The sequence below is a fragment of the Cryphonectria parasitica genome (genome assembly GCF_011745365.1).
Source record: "Cryphonectria parasitica EP155 unplaced genomic scaffold M406scaffold_9, whole genome shotgun sequence".
NCBI classification, from domain to species: Eukaryota; Fungi; Ascomycota; class Sordariomycetes; order Diaporthales; family Cryphonectriaceae; genus Cryphonectria; species Cryphonectria parasitica.
This window is the reverse complement of record NW_024468917.1, coordinates 915,074-937,681: the sequence shown is the minus strand read 5'-3', so window position 1 is coordinate 937,681 and position 22,608 is coordinate 915,074. Positions and strand designations below refer to the sequence as shown.

General features: G+C 50.3%; 6 protein-coding genes across 6 annotated transcripts; 2 read left to right on the top strand and 4 right to left on the bottom strand.

Moving 5' to 3' along the window:
* Positions 1 to 3,069: 3,069 nt before the first annotated feature.
* On the bottom strand, positions 3,070 to 4,244 carry M406DRAFT_342893 (uncharacterized protein; the record flags this gene model as incomplete). The annotated part of the gene is made up of 4 exons (XM_040921810.1): positions 3,070 to 3,254; positions 3,313 to 3,668; positions 3,730 to 3,830; positions 3,900 to 4,244. 4 exons carry the CDS (start codon positions 4,242 to 4,244, stop codon positions 3,070 to 3,072), a joined length of 987 nt encoding a protein of 328 aa, XP_040771670.1.
* A 548-nt stretch (positions 4,245 to 4,792) lies between these two features.
* Positions 4,793 to 7,281, top strand: M406DRAFT_296100 (uncharacterized protein; the record flags this gene model as incomplete). The annotated part of the gene is made up of 4 exons (XM_040919228.1): positions 4,793 to 4,861; positions 4,934 to 5,218; positions 5,282 to 5,776; positions 5,987 to 7,281. The coding sequence occupies 4 exons, from the start codon at positions 4,796 to 4,798 to the stop codon at positions 6,992 to 6,994; spliced, it is 1,854 nt and encodes a 617-aa protein (XP_040771669.1). The 3' UTR covers positions 6,995 to 7,281.
* Positions 7,282 to 7,686: 405 nt separating this feature from the next.
* On the top strand, positions 7,687 to 9,489 carry M406DRAFT_358309 (FtsJ-domain-containing protein). Its single transcript, XM_040923860.1, has 5 exons — positions 7,687 to 8,033; positions 8,186 to 8,671; positions 8,788 to 8,913; positions 9,011 to 9,172; positions 9,295 to 9,489. Exons 1-5 carry the CDS (start codon positions 7,734 to 7,736, stop codon positions 9,367 to 9,369), a joined length of 1,149 nt encoding a protein of 382 aa, XP_040771668.1. The 5' UTR covers positions 7,687 to 7,733; the 3' UTR covers positions 9,370 to 9,489.
* Positions 9,490 to 9,687: 198 nt separating this feature from the next.
* On the bottom strand, positions 9,688 to 10,925 carry M406DRAFT_358306 (60S ribosomal protein L18). The gene is made up of 4 exons (XM_040923859.1): positions 10,865 to 10,925; positions 10,495 to 10,599; positions 10,044 to 10,408; positions 9,688 to 9,969 (listed from the first exon to the last, which is right to left on the bottom strand). Exons 1-4 carry the CDS (start codon positions 10,866 to 10,868, stop codon positions 9,892 to 9,894), a joined length of 552 nt encoding a protein of 183 aa, XP_040771667.1. The 5' UTR covers positions 10,869 to 10,925; the 3' UTR covers positions 9,688 to 9,891.
* A 7,076-nt stretch (positions 10,926 to 18,001) lies between these two features.
* Positions 18,002 to 18,959, bottom strand: M406DRAFT_358302 (uncharacterized protein). Its single transcript, XM_040923858.1, has one exon. The coding sequence runs from the start codon at positions 18,642 to 18,644 to the stop codon at positions 18,135 to 18,137; it is 510 nt and encodes a 169-aa protein (XP_040771666.1). The 5' UTR covers positions 18,645 to 18,959; the 3' UTR covers positions 18,002 to 18,134.
* A 1,681-nt stretch (positions 18,960 to 20,640) lies between these two features.
* Positions 20,641 to 22,399, bottom strand: M406DRAFT_334312 (uncharacterized protein; the record flags this gene model as incomplete). Its single annotated transcript, XM_040920925.1, has 3 exons — positions 20,641 to 20,681; positions 20,752 to 21,015; positions 21,160 to 22,399. The coding sequence occupies 3 exons, from the start codon at positions 22,397 to 22,399 to the stop codon at positions 20,641 to 20,643; spliced, it is 1,545 nt and encodes a 514-aa protein (XP_040771665.1).
* Positions 22,400 to 22,608: the final 209 nt, after the last annotated feature.

Below are 22,608 nucleotides of genomic sequence, written 5' to 3'. Positions count from 1 at the left end.
TGAGGTTGTTACGAGGTCTTGTCATAATAATGCAGCGTATCCGATACGCAGCAACTATTCCCCGCTCGTCCTTCAATCTCTCAGCCATAAGAGCAAGAGGAAATTTATGAATAAGGCCATCTACAATGTGCTATCAGATGAATATGCACTGTCAGCTTCCCATCCGCTTCCAACGGTGAATCATCAAGGCTTTCGGGCTTGTAAATCAAGCCACGACCTCAGCCGTACCCAATTCGTATTTGGTCTATCGATTCTCGGAGTTGACCTAATAAATATAGAATTGACAGAAGACGAGCTCTCCGGAACGCACTAAAATTATCAAGCAATCTTTACTGTTTCTGCCCCATGTACATGCTCTCGGGACTCTAATCTCCTACCTTGGTAAGGCGACCAGAGTGATGGCTAGGACCGCGATCGACCTCCTGGGGGCGGCCGATCACTCGAAGATTCCTCAATATGTCTATTGGAAACATCCTTGCCATACCTATATCAATCCTCAGCTTCTTAGTGCCAATTTGGGGGGTTGATCGACATCAGAAGTGAGGACGTCTATCTCCCTATGTCCCGCTGTGTAGCCTGCGAGCAGTCCCCTTCCAGATACGCAACTTGATTATATTAGCCTTCGACCGCGGCAAGCTGAATCCTCTCTCCTTGCTTTTTCATGGCCCACTAGTAGCCACCACCTGATCACATGAGAGGCCCCCTTAAGTTCGACGATCTACGCTCATTCGTGAGGGCTGCCCGTTCCTCTCGTCACTTCTCTGCTTGCGTAGCGTTAAGGCTTTCCTTGATCTCAAATTTGACTGGCTCTCGACATTGCTCGTTGCAGCGGTGCCGTCTCATAAGGGCCGATATTCTCTAGGCGAGGCTGTAGCTTCAATAGCTTCATGTGACTTGCATTCAATGTGGTGTGAGAGATCATCGTCAACGCAAGTTCCGCGGCGTTTTGGAGGGCGTAGCAGCAGGATCTCTCCCGCGCGACAGTGAAAGTTGATGACGCATTGTGGCTGAAGGACTGCTAGCTGTACGTCGTTCGTCTCCTGATGATCGATGTTGTTAACCTAAGGCAACCAAGTGTCCCAAGAAAATAGTTCAGTGTACACCATCGTGGGGGTTTCTTTTTCTGGATGATCTTGGGACGACACCTGAGGCTTGGCTTAAATGGAGACCTGCAAGTTGTATCCAAAGGTTGAGCGGCTGAGCTTGTGTGTGGACTTCCACAATTGAGAAACCAAAGAACAGGGCGGTCTGGTTTGGAATCTTGTTTCTATGATATCTGCCTCCCTGTGGAAACATGTATGCTTCCTGCTCATAATCACCAACGGTTGCGGGTGCGCGATCAGGGGCTCGGACGAATAAGGACCATGCCGTACCCTGTCTGGTCTGATCACACGTCCTACTCTGAGCACCTCAGCCCTGCGTGATGGCCAACTGTAACCTCAAACATCTGATGTATATTTGCAACGCAGGCGTGATCTTGCTTGGCTGGGATGTCCTCATGACTTTACCTCTTCTGCTGGGTTGGTGGCATGCGGCACTCGGCACGTCCAACAACCTCGGAACGTGATCATACGGGGAAACGAATTCGTCAATTGCATACTATTCTCCCATATTATTGTGTTATACCCTGGCCTTCCTTCTGTTTTATCCGCCTCGGAAAAGTCAGCCTCGTCAGACTCAAATTCGATGCGGTGTGACTGTCTTCGCCCTGTGTTTGGGAAAGGCCCGGGCGATGATGACGACGGATCACCGAGGCTAAGCTGAGTGATCCTATAGAATCCTTATTGTATGAGCAGATTTCTTCATGGTTCAGACTTGTTTGATGCGGCTTCCTAAAGTAGATTGATGGAGGGCAAACCGTTACCAACTCTGTGTTGTTCAAAGCACAGGACACACAGCGATGCTCAGAAGAGATTACCTCCACTTAGCATAAACTCAAACATACGTAAAAAGACCCATCGATCAGCGTTTTTAATCTATATAGTGTTCCGGGTAAATCACATGATAAGGTCGTATCTCGCGAGAAGCTGGCCAGAATATGATGCTATTCAATTGATAACACCACTCGGCATACGTACACTGCATGTGTTTGATTTTGAAACCGATTCTGAGCGATCTCTGTCGTGATGTGCCTTTGATCATCAATCAATCCTCTCATGCCCATGTAATTCTGTCCATGGTTCCCAACTCCACTTCTTTTTTCACTCTGTTTTTATCTATTATTGCCCTCTCGCTTTTGCTCTTGTTGCCCTAGCTCATCAAAGTGTTACTACAATCATCATCTGTTACTATAAACACCAATTCGGGCCTTTTCACACAATATTGGTTTTTTTTTTTTTTTTTGATAAAACACAATTTGTCAATCTAATCCCTGAGGAGGATAGTCCTATAATTTCATGGTTTCGAGGTTGCGTAGGCGCGATATTGCTGGGCGAAGACGTACAGTCGAGGTCACAATCTTCATGTTAAAAGCGAGCGAGTGGAACAGGATCGCAACAATCAGCCTCAGCCCCAGAATGAATTGAGGTTGTTGCCCATGTTAGCAAGGCACAGTAAGGTGTGATTGTTATCGATCTCGGGCGGTTGAGCTCAACAATGACAGTCCAAGTTACCGGGCGTTGCTGCTGCGTACAGACTTATGACCCTGCGTGCACCTGCACCACAATCTGAAGGTTCTTAACATACAGAAGCGTACTGGTCATGCACTGATGTAACGCATGCACAGAGCAGCTGGACAAGGCACATTCATTTTTGTTTTGGGTTGTTGGAGGGGGGGGGGGGGGAAGGCACAACGCAAACATGGCTAGCCTTATAAGCAAATTGTGATAAACTTTTATATCGCCATGTCCATACACGAACTCTATCCCCCTATTGTACAGTGACATTGTTTGGCATATGCTAGAATGAGTAAAACGACTCTATGAAAGGTCGTACATCCAGCCGCAGCAGCCGCAGTGACAAGGAACGACAATGCTCCAGAAGTTTCTCTTTTCCCAGGCCGCAACTCGACTGCAATGATTTGAGCGCATGTCTCGTCTGATGCAAGTCTTTTTCTTCACCTCACTGACCTCACAGGAAAGGCGGAAGCGAGAATGGGTAACCGCCATTCTTCATGCGGAAGATGCTGAGAAGAAAGCTGTAGATCAGTAGCATGCAAACGCCAGTGGTGATGACAGCGACCTGTTGCAAGTTCTTGGACGCATAGCGGGGAATTCTATCGCCCAGCACAATGGCTGTGAGTGCGAGGAACCCGTCTGTGTGGCAGCATGTTAGATAGGCCAAGAGAACAAGAGAGAGTCAAGGATAGCCTACACAGGGTCGAGATAATCTGAGACTCCATCCCAAACTGGCTCTGGAAACCTCCGGCAAAGTATGAGATGTGGCCGCGGCCGTCCTGTCCGACGTAGGGGGTATTTCGGATGTTGTTGTACATGAAGCCGCCCACCTGCAGGAGGATGAAGGAAAGGCTCAGGAGCATCATGACCTTGCGGTTGAAGAGGTATTCATTGACCAATGGCCAGATAACATAAGCCAGTGTTGCCAAGAAAGTGAGGACAACAATTGAAACAATTGCTCCGAAGTAGTTGGTGGGTCTCTTGAACTCAGGATGGGGACGACCAGGAGTATGGCGAACAATCCAGTCATGAACAGATTCAGCAGAAGGCTGCCTGTTTTGTTTGTCAGAAATTATTGAAGAAGGCCTGAAGGTATATGAGTAGGATCACGAACCCAGAGGAGAAGTCGAAGCGCAGAGGATCGGATCGGGAGACCGCAAATTCGCCGACAGTAGGTTGGAAGTAGAGGAGGACAGGAGCTGTCTGGAGGCCGAGCTGTAGTGGGAACTTGTATTAGCCCCCTGATCCTGAGAAGAGCAATGGAGCTTGTGATCATTGACTTACCGACATGAAGGTCTCTCGGCCATCATTGAAGTCCAGTGTACCAAATATGACCTTTGACTCGCCAGCCTTGTCACCTTTGGTCCAAGAGCTGCTGAGCAGGTCCCACTCTGGGCCGAATTCACGGCACATCTGACAACCAAAGCGAGGGTCGATGGCAGTCAAGAGAACTGCAAAGGAATAGTCGCGTGGCGCAGCAGTGATCTCTTTGTAGGAGGCATCGTTGAACTTGATGGGAGAAGAGGCTAGGGCCTTAGTGTGGAATTCCGCGAACCGTCCACTGTCTTGCTTGGCTAGGATGCCAGAAAAGAGGAGGGAGAAGGGGAGGAAGACTGAGGACCAGCGCATCTTGAATTGCAAGGGAATTAATTCCCAAAAAGGACAGAGGAGGGCAAAAAGGACAGGAGAATGTGTGCAATTGAGCACCAACCTTCTTTGTCAACTGACAACACCAGCTGCAGGATGGTGGCAGTTGTCGTGATAAAAGGAGGGACTGAGGTGTTACGGGGTGTGCTTGACTGTAAATGGTGGTTGTCGTTGACTTCCATCAACAGCTGGCCTCAAGCCAAATGTCTGGAGCTAGGGCCACGCAACGCTAATACGTCAATCCGGCTCAGGGTCTAACCCCTGTCTCCCTTCTTCGTGGGTGGGACTCCCCGCTAGTCCCAATCTAGAAGTATGTTGTTGTGGTCCGAGCGTCTTTCCCGCACCTAACGTCGCAGTCTGCCGTCCCTGCCAACTCGAGCGCACACCCGCATTTCTCTGCTTCTTAGGCAATACACTCTACTCAACCAATCCTGACTCTCGAGACGACAAGATATCATCGCTTCTCCTCCTCTCGGGCGCTGCCGCTACTACTCTCTGTATACTTTTACATTTGTTCCCAATTCCGAATACATATGGGCATCCGGGCTGTGGCACAGTGTCGCGTCGCAACGGACCATGTAAACATGGACCAGGAACAGGCACGTCACCACAACAACAACAAAATCACTTGGCCCCTATGTCTGCTAACAGAATCTCTTCCTCACAAGCAGAGAATGCAAGAGATTCACATCTTAGACATGACTTATCAAGACACCATGCATCAGACAGACCTCGTGGTCAAGGATGAGGAGGCGCGACGCCTGAAGCTGCGCGTTGTGGTCCTCCAGGACGAGGTGGCCGCGTTACGGGATCAGCTCACGAACAAAATCAGCCAGATCAGCCATCTGTCAGAAAAATATGATGAGATATACGTCCACCTTGATCACATGAACCAAACATGCATCAGCCAGGAGGCGCAACTGCGGTCGCAAACGCGACAGCAGTCAGAACTAAAGGTGCGACACACTTACCTCGACCCGACGTGTCCTAGCCAGTGAGGCATTTCTGACCCTTCGTAGGCTGAATTACTATGTGCGAGCAATATGTCCGACAATACGGCCAAAACTCTAGCAGAGAAACTCGCCCTCTCTCGCGAATTGGCCGTACTGAAACCCGAGATCGACCATCTGCGCTCCCAACTATCCCACCAAAAAGATGTTCTGGCCGAGAAGCTGGCACTCGAGCGCCAGCTCAACACTCTCGAAGTTGAACTTGCCAACGAGAAGCGCGCAACCCAAAAGGCACTTCAGCGCAACGGTAGCCAGGACCGTGAAGTCGAGGACGAACTCCGATTACGCGTGGCCGAGTTGGAGGAAAAACTCGCGACAGAGCAGAGGGCCGCCGAGAAGGCTAATAAAACCCAGAGCAAGGCACAAAGCAGCGCAGAAGACAAGCTGCGACAGCAGGTCGGCGATCTGGAGAAGAAGCTAGCAGATGAACAGAAGGCTTCTGACAAGGCCAACAAGATGCATCAGAAAGTGCAGAGCGATGTCGAGGGGGACCTTCGACAGCAGGTTGTGGACCTAGAGAAGAAGCTGGCCGATGAGAAGCGCGCAGCTCAAAAAGCCAAACGCTCGCAGGACAGCGATGACAAAAAGGACCAGACCGAGCTCAAGGAAAGGGTCAAGGAGCTGGAGCAGCAGCTGGCGTCCGAGAGGCGGGAGGCTGAACGGGCGCTGCGGATTAGCGAAAAGGAGGCTGCTGCTTCACGAGACCAGATCGAGATGCTGACACAGCGCATCGAGGAGTTCAAGGGCAAACTGCGTGAGACGCGTGGTGAGCTCAAGGAAGCCCGCGCCGAGCTGACCCAAACTCGCACGACAACGACGAATGTGCCAATCAAGGCCGACGACGAGCCAAAGAAGCCCCTGAGCAAGGCACAGGCCGGAAAGAAGCGGCGGGTGAACGAGATCAGCGTGGACGACATGATGCTGGATACTCCCGGCCACCTGGAGGGAAAGACGAAGCGCCCCCTTAAGAAGAGAGCAGCAGGTCTTGAGCTCACCACGCTTGGCGAGAAGTCTACATTCTCCATCACGCCCTTCCTCAACAAATCGAACACTATCACCCTGAGCGAGACCATAGAAGAGGAGGCGGAAGAGCCTTCTATCCTCGAGGGCAAAGGCGACCCGGCTGCGCCGATCATTGAGCCCGAGGCTGAGCTGGCGGAGGAAGTCTTCATTGCTGACAAGCAGCCCGCCAAATCAGTGGCCAAGGCTCTCAAGGCAAGCAAGCCCAAGCCGTCAGCAGCGGATCAGAAGAAAGCACGCGGTAGGCCCAAGGCGCCGGCCTTGGCGGAAGCATCGCCCAACAAGCCTGTTGCCACAAGCAGCTCTTCCACACTCGACAAGATTACCGAAGAGACGGAGGCAACCGAGAAGGAAAATGCCTCGACAGAGGATGTGAACGCTAGTAAGAAGCCGTTGCCGACCGTTACCAGCTCTGCAGACACGTCGAATGCCAGTTCGCATAACCCGGAGCCCAAGAAGAAGAAGCGCAAGCTCCTCGGGGCCAGTAACAAGGGGACGCTATTCGACAAGGATGAGGACGCAGGTGAGGCAGATCCCTCTGTGCCTACGGTAGCGACCGCCACGACCAAGCGGAAACCCATGGGCATCAAGGCTGCGAGAAAAGGCCCGGTGGCTTCTCTGGCGCGGGGAGCGTTTCCGCGCAAGTCGTTTTCGCCGCTGAAGAAGGATCGAAGGGGCGTGGGGGCCAGCTTTTTGGCTTGATTTACCTTGCATGGTTGTGATCGCTGCGCGATGTACACATTGTAGCCGGGAAAGTTGTAGTGGACAGCGACAGCTAAACTGTCGAGAACTTGCATTTACTGCATCGACCTGGTGTTCATGATTGCTTTGCTCTTTTGTCTTTTTCCATGGGAGAAATGCAATGGCGTTCAGGAACAGAGGTTTCAGGAATACGGCGAAAGGTTTTGTGGGATGTTTGACCCTGGACCCGATAAACACGTTCTTTAGTCTCGCCCTTGGACAATACGGAATTGATCATTCTGCTATATACATGCTGTGAGTTGGCAACACGTTCTACGACGTGCTCAAAAAATTCCTTGGTGTCAGTCTGTCACGGTCAGCATGAAGTTGGGCAAAGGAACTCGAAGTACTTGACCAATGAAGATCCTCATAAGATGGAGATGTTCTCCTAAATCTGTCATTATGCGTCAACAGATTGTTCATTTGAAGATGTGCCTCTTGTGGTTTGCGAAAAAAGCAATCTTGATTCGATTCTGGCTGCTGTAGTTGCTGGTGTTGGTAGTGGAGATTTTCATCGGCTCGACCTTGTCGCACCCGAGATTTTTCACTCAACCATTCCATTCTCTTGTTATAGCCTGCACACGACATAAACCATCTTCCAGCCTTACCGTCCGACACATACGACTTCATCAATGGTCTACTTCTTTATGCTAGATGCTATGAACACCGCTACTTGACAAAGCACCCTCCTTTCATCCTCATGCGGCCTGCATTGGGCGGCCAGTCCTGCCGCGGCCTACTCAGTGAGAGGCTCCTGGCATCGGCGCTGAGCCGTCTCACGCTCATTGCACCACCAAACGCCGCCGCCCGCCGTGTAGTGTCGACAAGGTCGCCAACATCGTCAAACTGGACGTGCCTGGGCTGCAGGCTCACGCCCCGATCAGCCATCCGGAGCTCATCATCAAATTCACAGTGGAAATCCCGCCAGTCCCGCGACCCGTATGCGCGTACGGCCAAGGTGCAAGGGCTGAAGAGCCGCGCCGCGTACAAATTGATCGAGGTGCGTTTGCCTGTCTATCCGTCCTATTCAGCTCTTCACGGATTCCTCGTCTCACTCTCTCACACGCACACAAACTACATCTCCTGCCTACAACTACAAACTTCCTTTCCGCTGCTGGCTACGACGAGCTCACATATGTAACGAGGTCATAGATGGACGCGGCCTACCGCCTCTTTAGACGTAACCAAACCATTGTCGATCTGGGGTATGCGCCCGGCTCGTGGTCTCAAGTCGCCATCGAGCGGACGAAACCGCATGGCGTCGTGGTGGGCATCGACCTGATCCCCGCACAGCCGCCGCGCGGCGTGACGAGCATCCAGGGGAACTTTCTCAGCCCGCACGTGCGGAGGCTGCTGAAGGAGGTGCTTCTGGAGCAGGTAAGGCGGAAGCGGAAGGAGAGGAACATGGAGAAGAAGTTTGAAGCGTTGACGGCCACCGGCACTGGCGAAGGTGAAGGTGCAGAAGGCTTGGGTCCTGGTGGTGATGGTGGCCAGGGGAGGGAGGCGAGAACTGACGGGGGTGGCGGTAAGGGTGAGGTTGTGCAGGACAGGCTGAGCTACATTGATCTCGAGAAACAGGCTAGCCATGATATTGAGGCTGCGGAGGCCGATGTGGACGATCAAGAGCGGATGGTGGATGTGAGTATTGCTTGCTGACGACCTGCGTCATGCTGTCACCCACGATGCTTTTTCCCTTCATTTTTCTGAGGATCAGCCTGAGAGAAATAGAGATGGACGGCTAACATTGAAAACAGGTGGTAATGAGCGACTTGTGCGAACCCTGGATGCAGACAACCGGTTTCAGGAGCAACACGCTGAGTAGACGCTACAGGCTCATGAACACGAGCGGGATCAATTTTCGAGACCACGTCCTGAGTATGGTAAGCTGTTACTTGCTTGCTTTCTTTCCCTCCCCCCAAACTTCATCCTTAGTGAGTGGCTACGGGGGTCCGATCACAGGCAAACTGACGACATCAGGATCTCTGCTACGCCGCCCTATCCTTTGCCTCGGAGAACCTCAAAGACGGCGGCCACTTTGTGTGCAAGTTCTACCAGGGCGCCGAGGACAAGTTGTTTCAGTCCAAGCTCCAGAAGATGTTTGACCAGGTCAAGAGGGAGAAACCGGAGTCCTCGCGCAAGGTAAGGCAGCGACATGCTCTTTGCGGTGTCATTCGCGACCTTCCGTGGCTGTGTCGTCATACGTAACGAAGTTCAGATGACAATAGCTGTTGATGAGTGTTCAAGAGCTGACTTTGTCGCAGGACTCCAAGGAGGCTTACTTTGTCGCACTGAAGAGGAAAGGAGACGTCACCCTTGCCAAGATTGAAGGGAGGTGATCTCGCGCCAGTATGGCCTACAGCGTGATCTACCAGGTCTCATCATAGTTTGCTTCGCTACGAAATTTGGTCAAAAGCGCCTGGGAGGCTGCGCGACGGGCGCTGCACGTATGACAAGCGTATAATGTCTGTGTCAACATTGCAAAGAGGGGTCAATTACGCCTTCAGAGGGCCGATGACCTTTGTGTTGCTGGAAGAAAAGTGTTCGTGTGTTCCACCTGGTACAGGCGAGATGCGACATTTCGTGACCCGGAGAGGTGAACCAGGTAATACTACGCATATCACGTAAAGGACACAGCACAACTCCGTCATCAAGGGTGGGCGAAATGGAGCCTGAATTCAGTGATAGTAGCTTTTTGGTAGAACCGTTTCACGCCCGCGCCACCACAACGCCCTCGTGAATGCATCAACAGGACCATAGTTATTCTCATGACTACGGAAACCATTTCAGGCGTGCCATCAGAGTAAGGACCACCAGATCCACAACCACCAAATCCCAAGAGACCGAAACAAACGAAGTCCTTAGACCTTGAAACCACGAGAGCGTCTGCGACCACGGGCACGCTCGAACTTGCGGCCCTTGGAGAGGACGTGGGGCTTCTGTAGGATTTGTCAGATATACACATCCTGCTACATGGTCTCCAAACCTGCGAATAGAGCTTGTGAAGGCGTACCTTGTGCTTGTGAGGACCCATGCCGAAGTGCTTGACGGCCTCACGGGCGTTCTTGGGGCCGCGCAGCAGCAGGGTGTTGGCGCCAGTGGGCTTCTCGAGGGCCAGCTGGTCGAGAGTCTGGGCAGAGCCACCAGCAGCCAGGATACGGGCACGGGCGGTGGCAGTAAAGCGCAGAGCAGCGATGTTCACCTTGGGAACCTCGAGCAGGCGGTTGTCATCGGTGACAGTGCCGACGATGACGACGGTGCGCTTGTCATCCTTGCTGATGTTGGAGTTGATGCGGGACAGGGAGACAGGAGGGCGGTTCATGCGGGACATAAAAAGGCGGCGCAGGATGACCTTGTTGAAGGCAGAGTCGGTGCGGCCTAATAGGATGGAAGACGATGGTCAGAACAACAGCATTCTTGCGAGTTATCAAGGCAGTGAAGACTGAAGGTGATTGAAAACGTACGGGCCAGGAAGCGGTAAAGCTTCACCAGGAGCTTGAGGTAGGCATTGTCGCTCTTGGGCGCCTTGCGGTGGGTGCTGCGCACGTGGTGGCGGTCGAGATCGATACCTGCAAACAGACAAGAGTTTCCTCGTCAGCCTTTTGCTTCAAGTATGCTCATAAAAAGGTTGGCAGCACTCAAGAATTGAAAGAGGACGTCTTTCGACAAGTCAACTCCTCAAATCTCTCATTCCAACCTCTCTACCTGCCGCCTCCATCATGATGGAGAGGCGGAGGAGAAGGGCTGGCAGCATCCCAAGTTCGCAGACGATCGTTCAGAAAACAATCGTCCACTTGCATACAAAGGCTGATTGAGAAAAGAGTTCTCACGTACCCATCCTGGCTGTTGACTCGAGATGTTGAGAATCTGGGAGTCGATGGGGAGAAGATTTGCTGGTGGTGGTTAGTTGCAGAAAATAACAAGAAGAGGGCGGGCGGAGCGAAAAAGTTCGCGCAAGGTGGAATTTGCTTGGTGGGTCCGATTTGATTGGTTAGCTTGCGCGCCAGCTGGTGACGGGCCGGCCTTTTTCCGATGATCTTGTGCATCTGTTCCATGACAACCTTGCTTAACGAGGCTCAGGCACCTTAACAATTCATCATCCTTGCTATCGAGTGCTTGGCTACTGTAACATGTTTACTTGATTTCTTCCTTATTGTCCATGCCTGATTAAGCTGCACGTGCCGCCTCATACTTTGGAATACCGGAATCTCGTCAGCCGCTGGTCACCTCACTCCAGAATTGCTGAGCAGGTTATGGCCAATAACACATCCAGGCGCGGTGAAGGAGGGATTTTCTTTTTTCAACCCTAAGTCTGCAGTTTCTTCGCGCTTCATCAAGGACATATCTACACGAGTTCACTGTATCCTACCGCGAAACGATGAAATTATATTCATTATTGGAGCATCGGGTCTGCTATGAAATATGGAGCCAGGGCCTTTAAATACTTTCACCTATGTTTTCAAGGTTTTCGGGCATTCAAGATGCACTTCAGTCATAGTCTCCAGCTCACTCAAGCTTTCAAGCGTTGGATGCTTAATACGTTGGTCCGAAGAGGAACGACAAGTGGCAACCGAAATTTGTCTGCAGTACAGAGGAGATTTATTCGCCAAAAAAAAAAAAAAAATTTTCACCAAACATGGACAACGAAGCTGTCGAAACTTCCAAACACTACTGGCTATCTGCTTCTCATACCGAGCCTCGGGGCTTCCCTTTTGCCTGCAGTACGTTCAAACCCTCGTCTCGCTTCCTGGGTTAAAAACGTGGGTTTCTGAACCCCTTTCATGAAAGACCGGAGGATTCAAGATTGTCCTCGTACTCCTTATCTGCAGCTTTTCGTCTGAAGAGTTTAGCGTCAAGCGAACAGTGTACTAGCATCGCAGCGATCCGATTGAGCCAGTTGATCCCTCAGAAGAGGCTGTGGAATCCGCTCTGTGATGGTCAGCAACACCTGTCTAAGATCCGGATTAACTTGTTGGGTAAAAAATAATGAAGGAGCCATACCTTTTATGTATTGGGACAAATCCCCCGTTGACATATACAAAATAAACGCGCCATGTAATCAACAACAGCTGATAGAACTCGAAAGACCAGGCTGCCGAGCACAAATTATTCATTGAAAATCTTGACTGCCTTCCTCGACCCGGAACCGTTGATCCTCCTCGGAATTCTCTGGTTTTCCGTGCAGTAGCTCAAAGCCACGCACAAGCACTTGCATAGGTAGCCCGAAGAACAAATGGGCAGGCTACACTAGCAAATCTCCCGAGAGTTTAGTGCTGTACTGTTCGCCTCTTCCAGATGCAAAGCTATTGTCATTCACGGACAAGCTTGCAGGTGTCTCTGCATGGCTGTTTGGAGGTGAGTGACTGTTGTGTGCCACTGTCATCAGGACAGACCTGATGAAGACTCCGGGGCCTACAAGTGGCTTTCGCAATAATTTTACTAACGCAATGATGCCATCAGCGTAAGCCAAGACCAGGAGGGTTATACCAAGAGCCACTCCGGCCCATATTGCCATGTTGCCAACGAGAAGCCTGTCTGGAGGCCCGCTCATGCTGAACATACTTGCGGCGAAACCCAGGGGAAGGAAGACGACTGTGACATAAGTGAAGGAAATGATGTGCTGGTTGTCGGAGAAGACTAGCTGCTCGCGCCACCTGTCGAAACTGTCATCGAGAGACTTTTCAAGTGCTTGGGCTCCCTTATGGATGGCTTCAAGCTCATTGATGATTTCAGTGGTGGTCCTGATTTCTTTCTGAATGAATGCGCGGTATTTTCCTTCATCGTTGCTCGTCCACCTGGGTCTCTCTTGTTCACGTCTGGCCTCCCGGGTCGACCACTTGGAGACTATAGCAAGTGTCGAGTCAATATCCTCATTAATCAGGTGAAGAATGGGACGAAAACCCTCCCAGAGGCTGCTACTTGAAAAGTAGTCGCGACTAGCTAGGGTAAATGAATCGATGACGGTTGAATCCTCATGAATACCAAGTACTGATTTAATCTCCCCGACGACTTTTCGAGTCTGAGTCGTCACGTTCTGAAGGATCCGGTTGAAAATTTGATTTTCCAGAACCTTCCTCTGTCCATGTTTCTTGTGGTGCCAATATTGTGGAAGGGGTATATCCCGAGGAATGTCGTCTCTTACATCATGCGGCGGAGTTGCTATGTATTCGATGAAGTGACAGGTCCAGTAACGATCGAAGAAATCCCCATGAAAGCGAAACCCCACCGATGCTCTAGTGATTTGTTTGCCGTGTGCTCCTGGCAAACCTATTCCGCTGTAATTAGGAATGCCTTCAGCGGAATTTCCCCTGGATTCAACCAGAAGGTAGAAGCTCAAGTGAAGTTCTGTCTCCCACAGATTATGTATCATGGTTGTGTCATCGAACATGTATTTTTCGTAGCTAGCATGGCGATCGAAAAACCTGGATATTGCGAGGTTCTCCGTCGACGGTGTCGCCAAGCAGCAACGGAGGGCAGTCCCTAGATTCGCACGGCGCAGCCATATGAATCTTTTCTTGGCCTTTGCAGCCGTCCTTGGGGCACTGATCTGGGTCCAAAGGCCATCATTGTTGTTCCAGGAATGATGACTGCCTATTGCCATTTGTTAAAATGGTCTCTTATCGATCCTAGCTGTGCAGGAAAAAAGTTGATGACTAAGACAAAGCGGGGAAAATGGGCAGAAATTTGAACATGAAGGTGACCCATAAAAGTGATTGGCTCTCGTTCGTCGTTCAGATTTCGCTCAATTAGGAAGGTGATTTTGGTATGTTTTTTCTCGAAAAGACATCTTTTTCAAGTTGAAATATCTTAATGAAATATCTGTTCTAGATATAGAGATTGGAATAACTGAAAGAGCTGAAGTATAGGTAATTAATGCTAGGATTAGGAGATTGATATGCTCTGTGATTAGCTATACTTTGATACAGGAGATGAAGGTAGCTTTGGAGTTGGTAACTATGTTATTGTAGCTCAAAAGCTATTTATTTTTATAGATAACAGCGCTTGAGTCTTTATTCAGTATCAAGATTCAGATTGAGATACAGATTAGTAGTTAAGCTAATGAATTCTATTTATTTCTATGCACTTGATATAAATTAAAAAGAAACGAAGATATGCTTAGAAACTTCTTCTGAAGTCTCAAGAATGATACAGTTCTACTAAGAATCTGGCCTAATTTATCTTAATCTTATAATTTTTTTATAATTGTACAACTGCTTCTATTATTCTCTTCTAGTAATAACTAAAGAAAAATATTTCTTTTTCTTTTTCTATAAAGCCCTTTAGCTTTTGCACTTAAGATATCAAGATATAATATACTATATTCTTCAGATTTGCAGAAAGAAGCTGATTTTACTTTGGAAAGTATTTTTGAATACTTTCCAAGATCTAAATATGAGGCTTATCCGAATATCTATTATAATTAGCATCTCTGAGCTATGATGCTCAATATTTCTCAAGACTAATTCATCAAGAGCTTCTGTATACTGCTTCGGATATAAGAATCTCTCTATGCTGTACAGCTTCTAAGAAAAGTATTTACTAATCTTTCTTTCAGAATAGAAGCAGGTATTGAACCAGAACTAGGGCGCCGTCGCCCTCGAAAGAAAAAGGGACAAACAGCTGCCGAAGCAATGGGCAAGGGCTCATGCAACCCAAGCGTGCCTGTACAGATGAGGACAGCAAACTAAGGCCACACGGGCACAAGAACAGGGTGAAAAACCTGTCTTAGACCTGTCCAAGGGGTTCAAAAATTGAAAAGAAGAGAAAAGGATGCTTGATTGTTGCTTATAGCTAAAGAATTTGAAAAGTGGGTGGTATCCTTTATATGTATGAGGACCCTTGACCCACTGTACTCCACGTCCCACGGACTACCACCCTGGCCACCACAACAGTCCTCCCCCAGCAACTTTCTTCCAAAGTTGCGACAAGTCCAATGGTGTGCCAGGTCTGATCAGAGGGAGATGAAGTAAAGAAATAAAGAATTCATCGCAAACTGCCAAAGGAAACACTGCAAACCGAACCATCCCCCCAATTCAACCCTCATGCCTCTCCCTATCGCTTGAGCCATCATTCAAATCAACGCAGGAGTATCAGTATCCATCTTCAGTCCATTCGTAACACGGGCACGACCTGGACAGATCCTAACGCTGACCTCTTCTCTGTCCCCGTCTGCTCTCAAACTCTGCTCGAGCAGCAGCAGCAGCAGCAGTTCTCTCCTGATTCTGCATTCTCACTCGACGGATCCTTTCGCAGTCCGCTTCATACATATCCATCTTGATAGCATGATCGAACCCTGTCCAGTTCGGAGAACCCACTGAGGGCCTGATAGGGTTAAGGCTATGAAGCTCATTCCATAGAGGCACACGAGGCTCCTGAGGTCTATCAGGAAAACTGGGAGGCATGATGTTGCTGCTTCTCAGTCTCTGATGCAATGGGGCTTCAGTAGCACGTCCAGGCCTAGCTGTTTGCTGCATTGACAGGTTGATTGTCGGTCCTGGACCGACAGGCGTTCCTCGAGGTGAAGAGGAGTAAGGATCGGTAGGAGTTCCGGATGGGAGTCGACTTAACTCTGAGCTGATACTACGTCCTCTTGATGAACGCAAGATCGGGCCAGCTGGAGCTGTGCTCTCTCGGGACTGTTGTCTTGACGGAACTAGGCTGGGTGCCCTACTCGCTCTGAAATCCTCCAGGGCAAAGGCTGATATGTCCCTCCTCATCCTGTCGAGATCGCCTTCAATAGACAGTTCAGGCAAGTCTGCAACTCCTCCCACGAAGAAGGTAACATTCGGCTTGTAGGTTATGTTCAGTACCCTACCGGCTTCCACTTGTACAGCCTTGTATTCTTGAAGTGAGGCACTCCTTCTTAATGGCCGATCAGGATATCGCGTATAGTTGCTGTGTCCCAGCTCATAGGAGAAGGCCTGGCAGTGCAGGCTTGTCATAGCCATCTCCGCACCCCATTCTTCCACATTTTGTGCAGTTTCTCTATGGTTAAGATAGAGAGCTTGCCTCCAGTCTGGACAGCCACTAGGTGATTGGTAGAAATCAGTAGATTCCAGGATTCGAAGGCGAAACAGTTCGATTGCATAGAGCAGAGCTGCATTCGAATCGTTATCCAGCGGCGTAGTTGGAACATTCTCGAAATCCCAATCCCGATTGGCTCCAGCACTCCTGAGCTGACTGTTCAGATAGTGCTTGCTTGCATGAGCCAGTAGGGTATCGCCGGATTTGTGCACAGCGATGTAAAATCCTTTTTCAGTCTTCATATCGAGCCAAGACAGAGCACAAGCTGAAGTCGCTGTATTGACTGAGAGGAGAACCCATAGGCGCCTCTGTCTAGCCTCATGTCTGGGCAGATCCTGTTTATTGAGAATATCAGGAGAGCCAGGTGGATGGGCTATCGATGGAACACGAAGGCATCCCATCAAGAATACGTCTTGTTGATTGTACTGAGCGTAATGACGAAAGGCAGCCACAGCGTGCTGCGGACCAATATCTTGAGGGACTCCTGCATCTAAGAATCCGACCAGATCATAGATATCGAGAAGGTGTCTGGAAGGATTGGCGCCGAAGATCGTGGGCAAGTACGACTTGCGAGGGGGTAACCCTGGGAAGTACTTCTCGACGAGTCCTGCTGCCAGATGATTTTCTTCGTCCCTTAGACTGAAGTAGGGCGGACGACTCTTGATCACTTCAGTTGGGTACGGCGCTCTGGGAAAGACAGTCCGAAAGCAGTAGGCCTTGGTCATCCAGTCCCCTCGGCTATGCTGGACAGGTGGGAACAGAGAGTACTTGAATTCGGCCATTGCTGCTGAGTCGAAAGGAAAGTGAAAAGGGAAGAACGGCTTTGTCGGAAGGTGGGCAATTGCGAGAGGGGTTTGCGAAGGTGTAAAGTCAAGGGACCGAGAGGGTGTTGACTGAGGAAGAAAGGTAGAGAAGAATGCAGCTTCAGCCTGAGGATCTGTCGAGGAAGGTGATGTTATGTAAGCAGAGCAGTTGACAATTTGCTCTGATGTCGGTGTACAGGTCTGGGGCAGCGTTGACGAGGAAGAAAAAGGGTGTGTGTATGCTCGAGAAAGGTGGTTGTGAAGAGGTTGAAGGAGGAAGAAGAATAGCTGGCTGCGAGTGTGGATGGAATGGCCAATTTATCTTGTCTGGCAACTACCCAAGTGATTCACTGCTTTCCGTTTGTCACAAGGCAAACAGCTTCACCCTTGGCCAGGTAGGAGCTGTCCAGCAACAGACTGGATAGAAGGTGTGGTGACTCAGTTGGGTGTGTTTGTTACCCATTGCCATCTCATCAATCTTCAGCAAACTGTTCAACAATCTCTCCCTCAGTTCACCTTGCCTTTCAATTCATCCTTCGCACAACAACTTCTCCTTCTGTCAACCTTCCCTTGCCCAGCTCTGCAACACACTCAAGATGTCTCGAATCGTCACCGACGCTGTTTTCTCTTCGCGGGTAAACACCGCTCCTCAAGAGGTTGACAAGGTCTGGATCTGGTTTTCTTCTTCGGTTCCTCCTCCTCAGGGCAGCAACTACCACTGGCTCAAGGATGTCCATGTCGACTTCCTTGACGTTACAGACTTCAACACCATCAAGGGAGACCTTGGCTTGACATACGCTTCTTGGGATATCCAAGGCGATATCATGTTTTGGAACAACTCACTGCCAAGCCCTGGCTTTGCTGCTCATTTCGCAAGGCTGGACAATAAGGATTCTATCAAACTGAATCCTATTGTGGTGTGTAAAGCCGGTTGGAAGCCCTTTGGCGAGTACCTTACCCGCATCTTCTCCCGCCCTGAGCGAGTAAATTCCCTCCTCGTTCAGTCCTATGGTCGGCGTAACCTAGTCCCTTGCGATTGCTGCTCCCGTCGGTACGCCACTGCTTGCATGCCTGTACAGGGGCAGCAGGTCAACGTCAACTGGCCTTTCCTAGAATGCATCTCAATGGAGGGCTTCTTCAATGGGAAGTGCGGCAACTGCATTTATCATGCAGAGTCTGGGTGTGACTACACCAAAGACTTCCCTTGTGTCAAAGAGCGCAGTGCACGAGTAAGATTCCCATTCCGATGTCTTTGACCAGGTTTGAGCACACACTAATCATTGTCCTTCTCGCAGCGTCGGCACTCGTTTTACCAACTCGGCCCTCGACGTGTAATCGAGATAGATTCTCAAGTCAACTCCAATGCCGACGTCGAGCGTATTGTCAAAGCTCAATACAAGCTCATGCGGGATAAAGGTATTGCGCATAACCAGATCAAATGGGTTCCTCTTGTGCCAAGGAAGTGGTACCCACAGGATACTGTGAGTCTCATAATCAACTATGATTGCGATGCTCAAGAAGACCATTGCTAACTTTATCTGCACAGATCGGCAAGAAGAGTACTGCTCCTTCTGCTCCCAAGAAGGGAGTATCTGGGTCTGGGCAGGCAGCTCCACGACCTGTATCTCGTGGCAAGGATAAAGGCAAGGGCAAGGCTGTAGTAGGATCTCGTGTCGAGAAACGAGCCAAGTCCGTTCAATCTCAAGGTTCTTCCTCTGTTTTTGACGACGATTCTTCAGCGGATGATACGGATGACATGGATCTGGACAGGACGAGGAGAGAGCCATCGGATGACATTTACGGGTATTCCGGTGATGAGGATGATGTGTAAAAGTAAGGGGTTTCCATAGGTTGCAGTGTTTCTTCGGCGCTCTGCATTTTTCATGCGTTGCATTCCAATATACTGCAATTTTTGAACAACGAAAATGGCCTCAGAGCTGGTCAACATGCTCTGTGCCGGGTGCTTTGAAATTTTTAGGTGGGTTTACAGTGTTCTGTGGCGAGTGGTAGCAGACGACACTTCGTCCCTCCTCCCCCAGCAAAACACACGAGATGGAATAGGAAAGACGAAAAGAAAACGTGTTTTGCGAACAAAAAGAAATATGGACAGAAAGAAATCAACCTCCCCCACGAGCTAGGAACGCTGATTTAGTTGGGATTGGTATAAACATCCCACTTCTATCTGCTTTCTCCTGTTCTCGCCTCTCCTTCTCTGCTGCCCGTGTGAAATGTTCACCGTCACCAACTCCATTTCCATCCTCAGCATCATCATCCGCTTCAGTTGCTAGATTGACAGTCTCTGGATCAGGACTGGTCTGGCCAGGCGTGGGGTCGTGCTCGATGATGTCTGGAACCCAGAATGTGGCGTCGTCGCTTGAATCTGCTTCCTGAACTTCGAGGATATTGTTGTCTGGTTCCCCCCGCCAGGGAGCTCTCATCGAATCCAGCTTTTCTGCCAATGGTTGGCCAGGTTGAAGCTCGACATCTTCTTCCCAGGGCATAGGCACCTCGGGTTCCCAAATGCCATCCATATTCCGCATGAACTTTTTGAGATTGGTAGCTGAATATGTGCCTTTTAGCAGAACTCCGTCTGTGGTCTTGAGCTCATAAGCATGTTTGTCTAGGACCTGAGCAATCAGGTATGGACCCTTCCACTTATAAGAGATCTTGGCATTGCGCGAGTGGCTCATTTTCCGGACGTGGTCATAGACAAGCACGAGATCTCCGACACTCAGTCGAGATTTTCGTACCAGACCCTGCGTTTGACTTTTGGCTGCGATCTTTTAAAGGCGAAGCTCGCACGGAGAAATCCGGGGATGGAGTGATCAAAGGAAAGCTTGGTCTGCATCACAAACGGCATTCCTAACAGCACAGGATGATTTGGCGACATCAATCTGTCGTCGACGACATAGAATATCACCTGTTCAGAGAAGCCGCCACAGAAAACATCGGTTTCAAGAACTCCAACAAGCGCCATATCTGATCCATCGTACGTGCGTGAGATAACATTCGATGTTGGCACATAAGACAAGCGCATGCTCGAACACAGAGAGAGAGCTACCAAGCTCATTTCGGCACCTGTATCCAGCATTGCTCGTACAGGTTCATTCTCTTTACCTCCCAGCTGCAGAGGGATGTATGCCACCGGAGCGATGCTCCTATCTCGGATGCTGCTGAGAGCAGTCATGGAAGCCGTCACAGGAGGAAATGAGGATTTGTTGAAGGCTCGAATCATGTTAACAGTAGGCTTGACATAGCTAGGTTCAGCAACAAGAGACAAAGCTTGAACTGCGGGTGGTTGAGCCAGTCTCGAAAGGTACTCAGTAATGTCCCGAGTGTTGATAATCTGACCATCAATAAGCCCTTCAGGCTGGGAAAGCGTCGAGATTCCGGGTTTATGCTGCGATGAATTGGCTGATCCAGCAGTATCTACCTTGTGCAGGTCCGAGCCGGTTTGATTGTCGAGATCAACAACTTTTCGGGCTCCAGAGCTGACTCCTTGAAGACTGTGAATCAGACGGGCTCCCCATCCTGGTAACATGACTGTCATCTCCCGGCCTGAGACCTTCAACGGGTGGTCTAGGAACTGATTCAGGAGCTTGTCACTAATGGCCTGAACTGTTGGCTCTCTGTCCAGACTGTTGGATTGCTTGTTGGATTCCTCTGGTCCAATATTCCCGAAATGTGTAGGGACCTCAACAGTCCTCACACTTGCATCTCCTCCAACCTCACCATCATCATACCCAGCCTCCCCAACACGGCGCTTCTTTGCTTCACCCGCGTTTACCTGGGCTTGGACAGGCCCAACACCCACAGCATTGATGCTGGGAAGCTTTGGTAGGTACAGTTCGGCTTGGGCTGGAGTGAGATATGACTTCCCCACTTGAATCTCACCAGCATTGCTGAGGATCTCAATGTTGTTGGTCCTGTACTGATTGTTGCGTCTGGGAACGGGGTCGGTCTCTTCCCACAGTGTCTTATTCTTGGCCATCTCAGGGTCTCCACGCCATTTCTCGTCCTCTTGGACCAGGCTGACATATCGAGAGATCCAAGGATCCTCAACACCCTTCAGCCGCTGATCCTCACAGAGACCGAGGATCAGACGGATCATACCGCCTTTGGGGTTATCTCGAGCGGACATGACCTGGCCATATGACACTGGTTTTGACCTAGAGTCCAGAAACTCCGAGCGATTGCCAAGATGCCACTCTGGCTTCGCTAATGCTGGAGCATAGCAAATGCCACAGTCCATAACAGTACGGAGTTCCACGCACTCATGAGCTCCATGGGACTTCGACCCACAGCCGTAGCACCTGCGCAGAGTTCCGTCCTTCTTCAGGATTTCATTGATCTCCGCTCGCCATGCTTCAGAGTACTGCTCCCCCTCGTCCTCCGGACTTGTGTAGGTAACACCCATCTGCAAGGAATTTGCATTCCCCTGGGGAGGATTCCTCGCAGAAACAGTTTGGGGACGCCTGATCAGTTGTGAGATCTCCTGTAGAGCCTTGGTTTGGTCATACGAGACATCCCGCGTCTGTCTGAGAGCATCAGTCTGCAGCTTTAAGGATTTTGCCATTGCAATTTGGTCAATGCGGAGTTGCTCCATCATTGAAGCCAACTGGTTGTATCCTTGGTCGCTCTTCTGAGCAGGTTCAGCCTTCAAGATCTGCTTAGTCGGTTCAGGCTGAGCTTGCCAATCACGAGTTGACTGTTGAGGCGGTTGATAGTACGATGGCCCTACTGCTTGTCCCGACGGGTTCATCGGTTGACTGGGAGCACTATGCATCGGATGTGGAACAGGAACGGGCCGTGTCTGGTCAAGGACCGGCTGAGGTGGAGGCATAGGAGGACCTTGGAATTGAGCCTGTTGATGAAGTTGAAGGTTGGTAGCACCGGAGGCAAGTTGGTCTTGAGTCTCCTCCTGGAGTGCTTCACGATGAACCTCCAACAGCTTTTCCATAAGGTAAGGCCACTTCTTGTCGCTGACGCTTTCGGCAGTAACACCATGGTCAGCTCGGAGGCGCTTGATCCAGGTCGAAGGGAGCTTCATCCATGCTTCTGCCACAGGTTGACTGTCTCTGATCTTAAGACGAGTGAGAGCGTTGTCATAGTCCACAATGAACGACCAGAGGCTAGCGGCATCGGTAATGAAACGGTTGTTGATGATGTTCAGGCGCTCCTGCTCGGGGGTGTACGCCTGGAGATGGTCCCAAGGGCGATAAGCAACCAACAGTCGCTCCTTCTGTTCATCCCAAGTTTTGGCGCTTGTAGTGAATCTCTCCACTTCTCCGGCAACGATTGTGTCTGTACAGAAGCCTTTCATGAAGTTGAGTGCTTGAGTGTCATCAATCCCTTTGATCTGACGCCACCAGTCGAATCGCTTCAGCCACGAGGAGACTTCCACACGGGCAAACAACGTCAACCCACCACCAGCAAGCTCACTGTGGGAGGGGAACCTGAAGTTCTGACCATAGTGGTTGTTGGCCAGGTGGTCGGCCGAACTGGGTGTCTGATTGGAAGAGCCCTCAGACGTGGAGGCCATCTTCCCTCTTGGTTGTCGCTTCCTCCGATGTTTCTTTGCCTTCCTGGTTCGAGGTCCTTGAGTTGAGGGCGCCACAGCCGGAATGCCTTCCGTATCCTGCGGAAGACAATACTGTGGAGGTCGAGGGGGTTCAGGTGCTTGAGGGAGGTTCAGTCTGTGAGTGGAGCGTGCATGAGGTCTGTCTTGTGATGAACAACAAGGGATTGAGT

Coding starts and splice junctions, on each gene's coding strand:
- M406DRAFT_358309 (XM_040923860.1), top strand. CDS start 7,734: ATGCGGCCTGCATTGGGCGGCCAGTCCTGCCGCGGCCTACTCAGTGAG. Junction 8,034..8,185: donor CCGCGTACAAATTGATCGAG/GTGCGTTTGCCT, acceptor ACGAGGTCATAG/ATGGACGCGGCCTACCGCCT. Junction 9,173..9,294: donor AACCGGAGTCCTCGCGCAAG/GTAAGGCAGCGA, acceptor ACTTTGTCGCAG/GACTCCAAGGAGGCTTACTT.
- M406DRAFT_358306 (XM_040923859.1), bottom strand. Junction 10,409..10,494: donor GCTTTACCGCTTCCTGGCCC/GTACGTTTTCAA, acceptor CCATCCTATTAG/GCCGCACCGACTCTGCCTTC. Junction 9,970..10,043: donor TGGGTCCTCACAAGCACAAG/GTACGCCTTCAC, acceptor CAAATCCTACAG/AAGCCCCACGTCCTCTCCAA.
- M406DRAFT_358302 (XM_040923858.1), bottom strand. CDS start 18,644: ATGGCTCTCTCCTCGTCCTGTCCAGATCCATGTCATCCGTATCATCCG.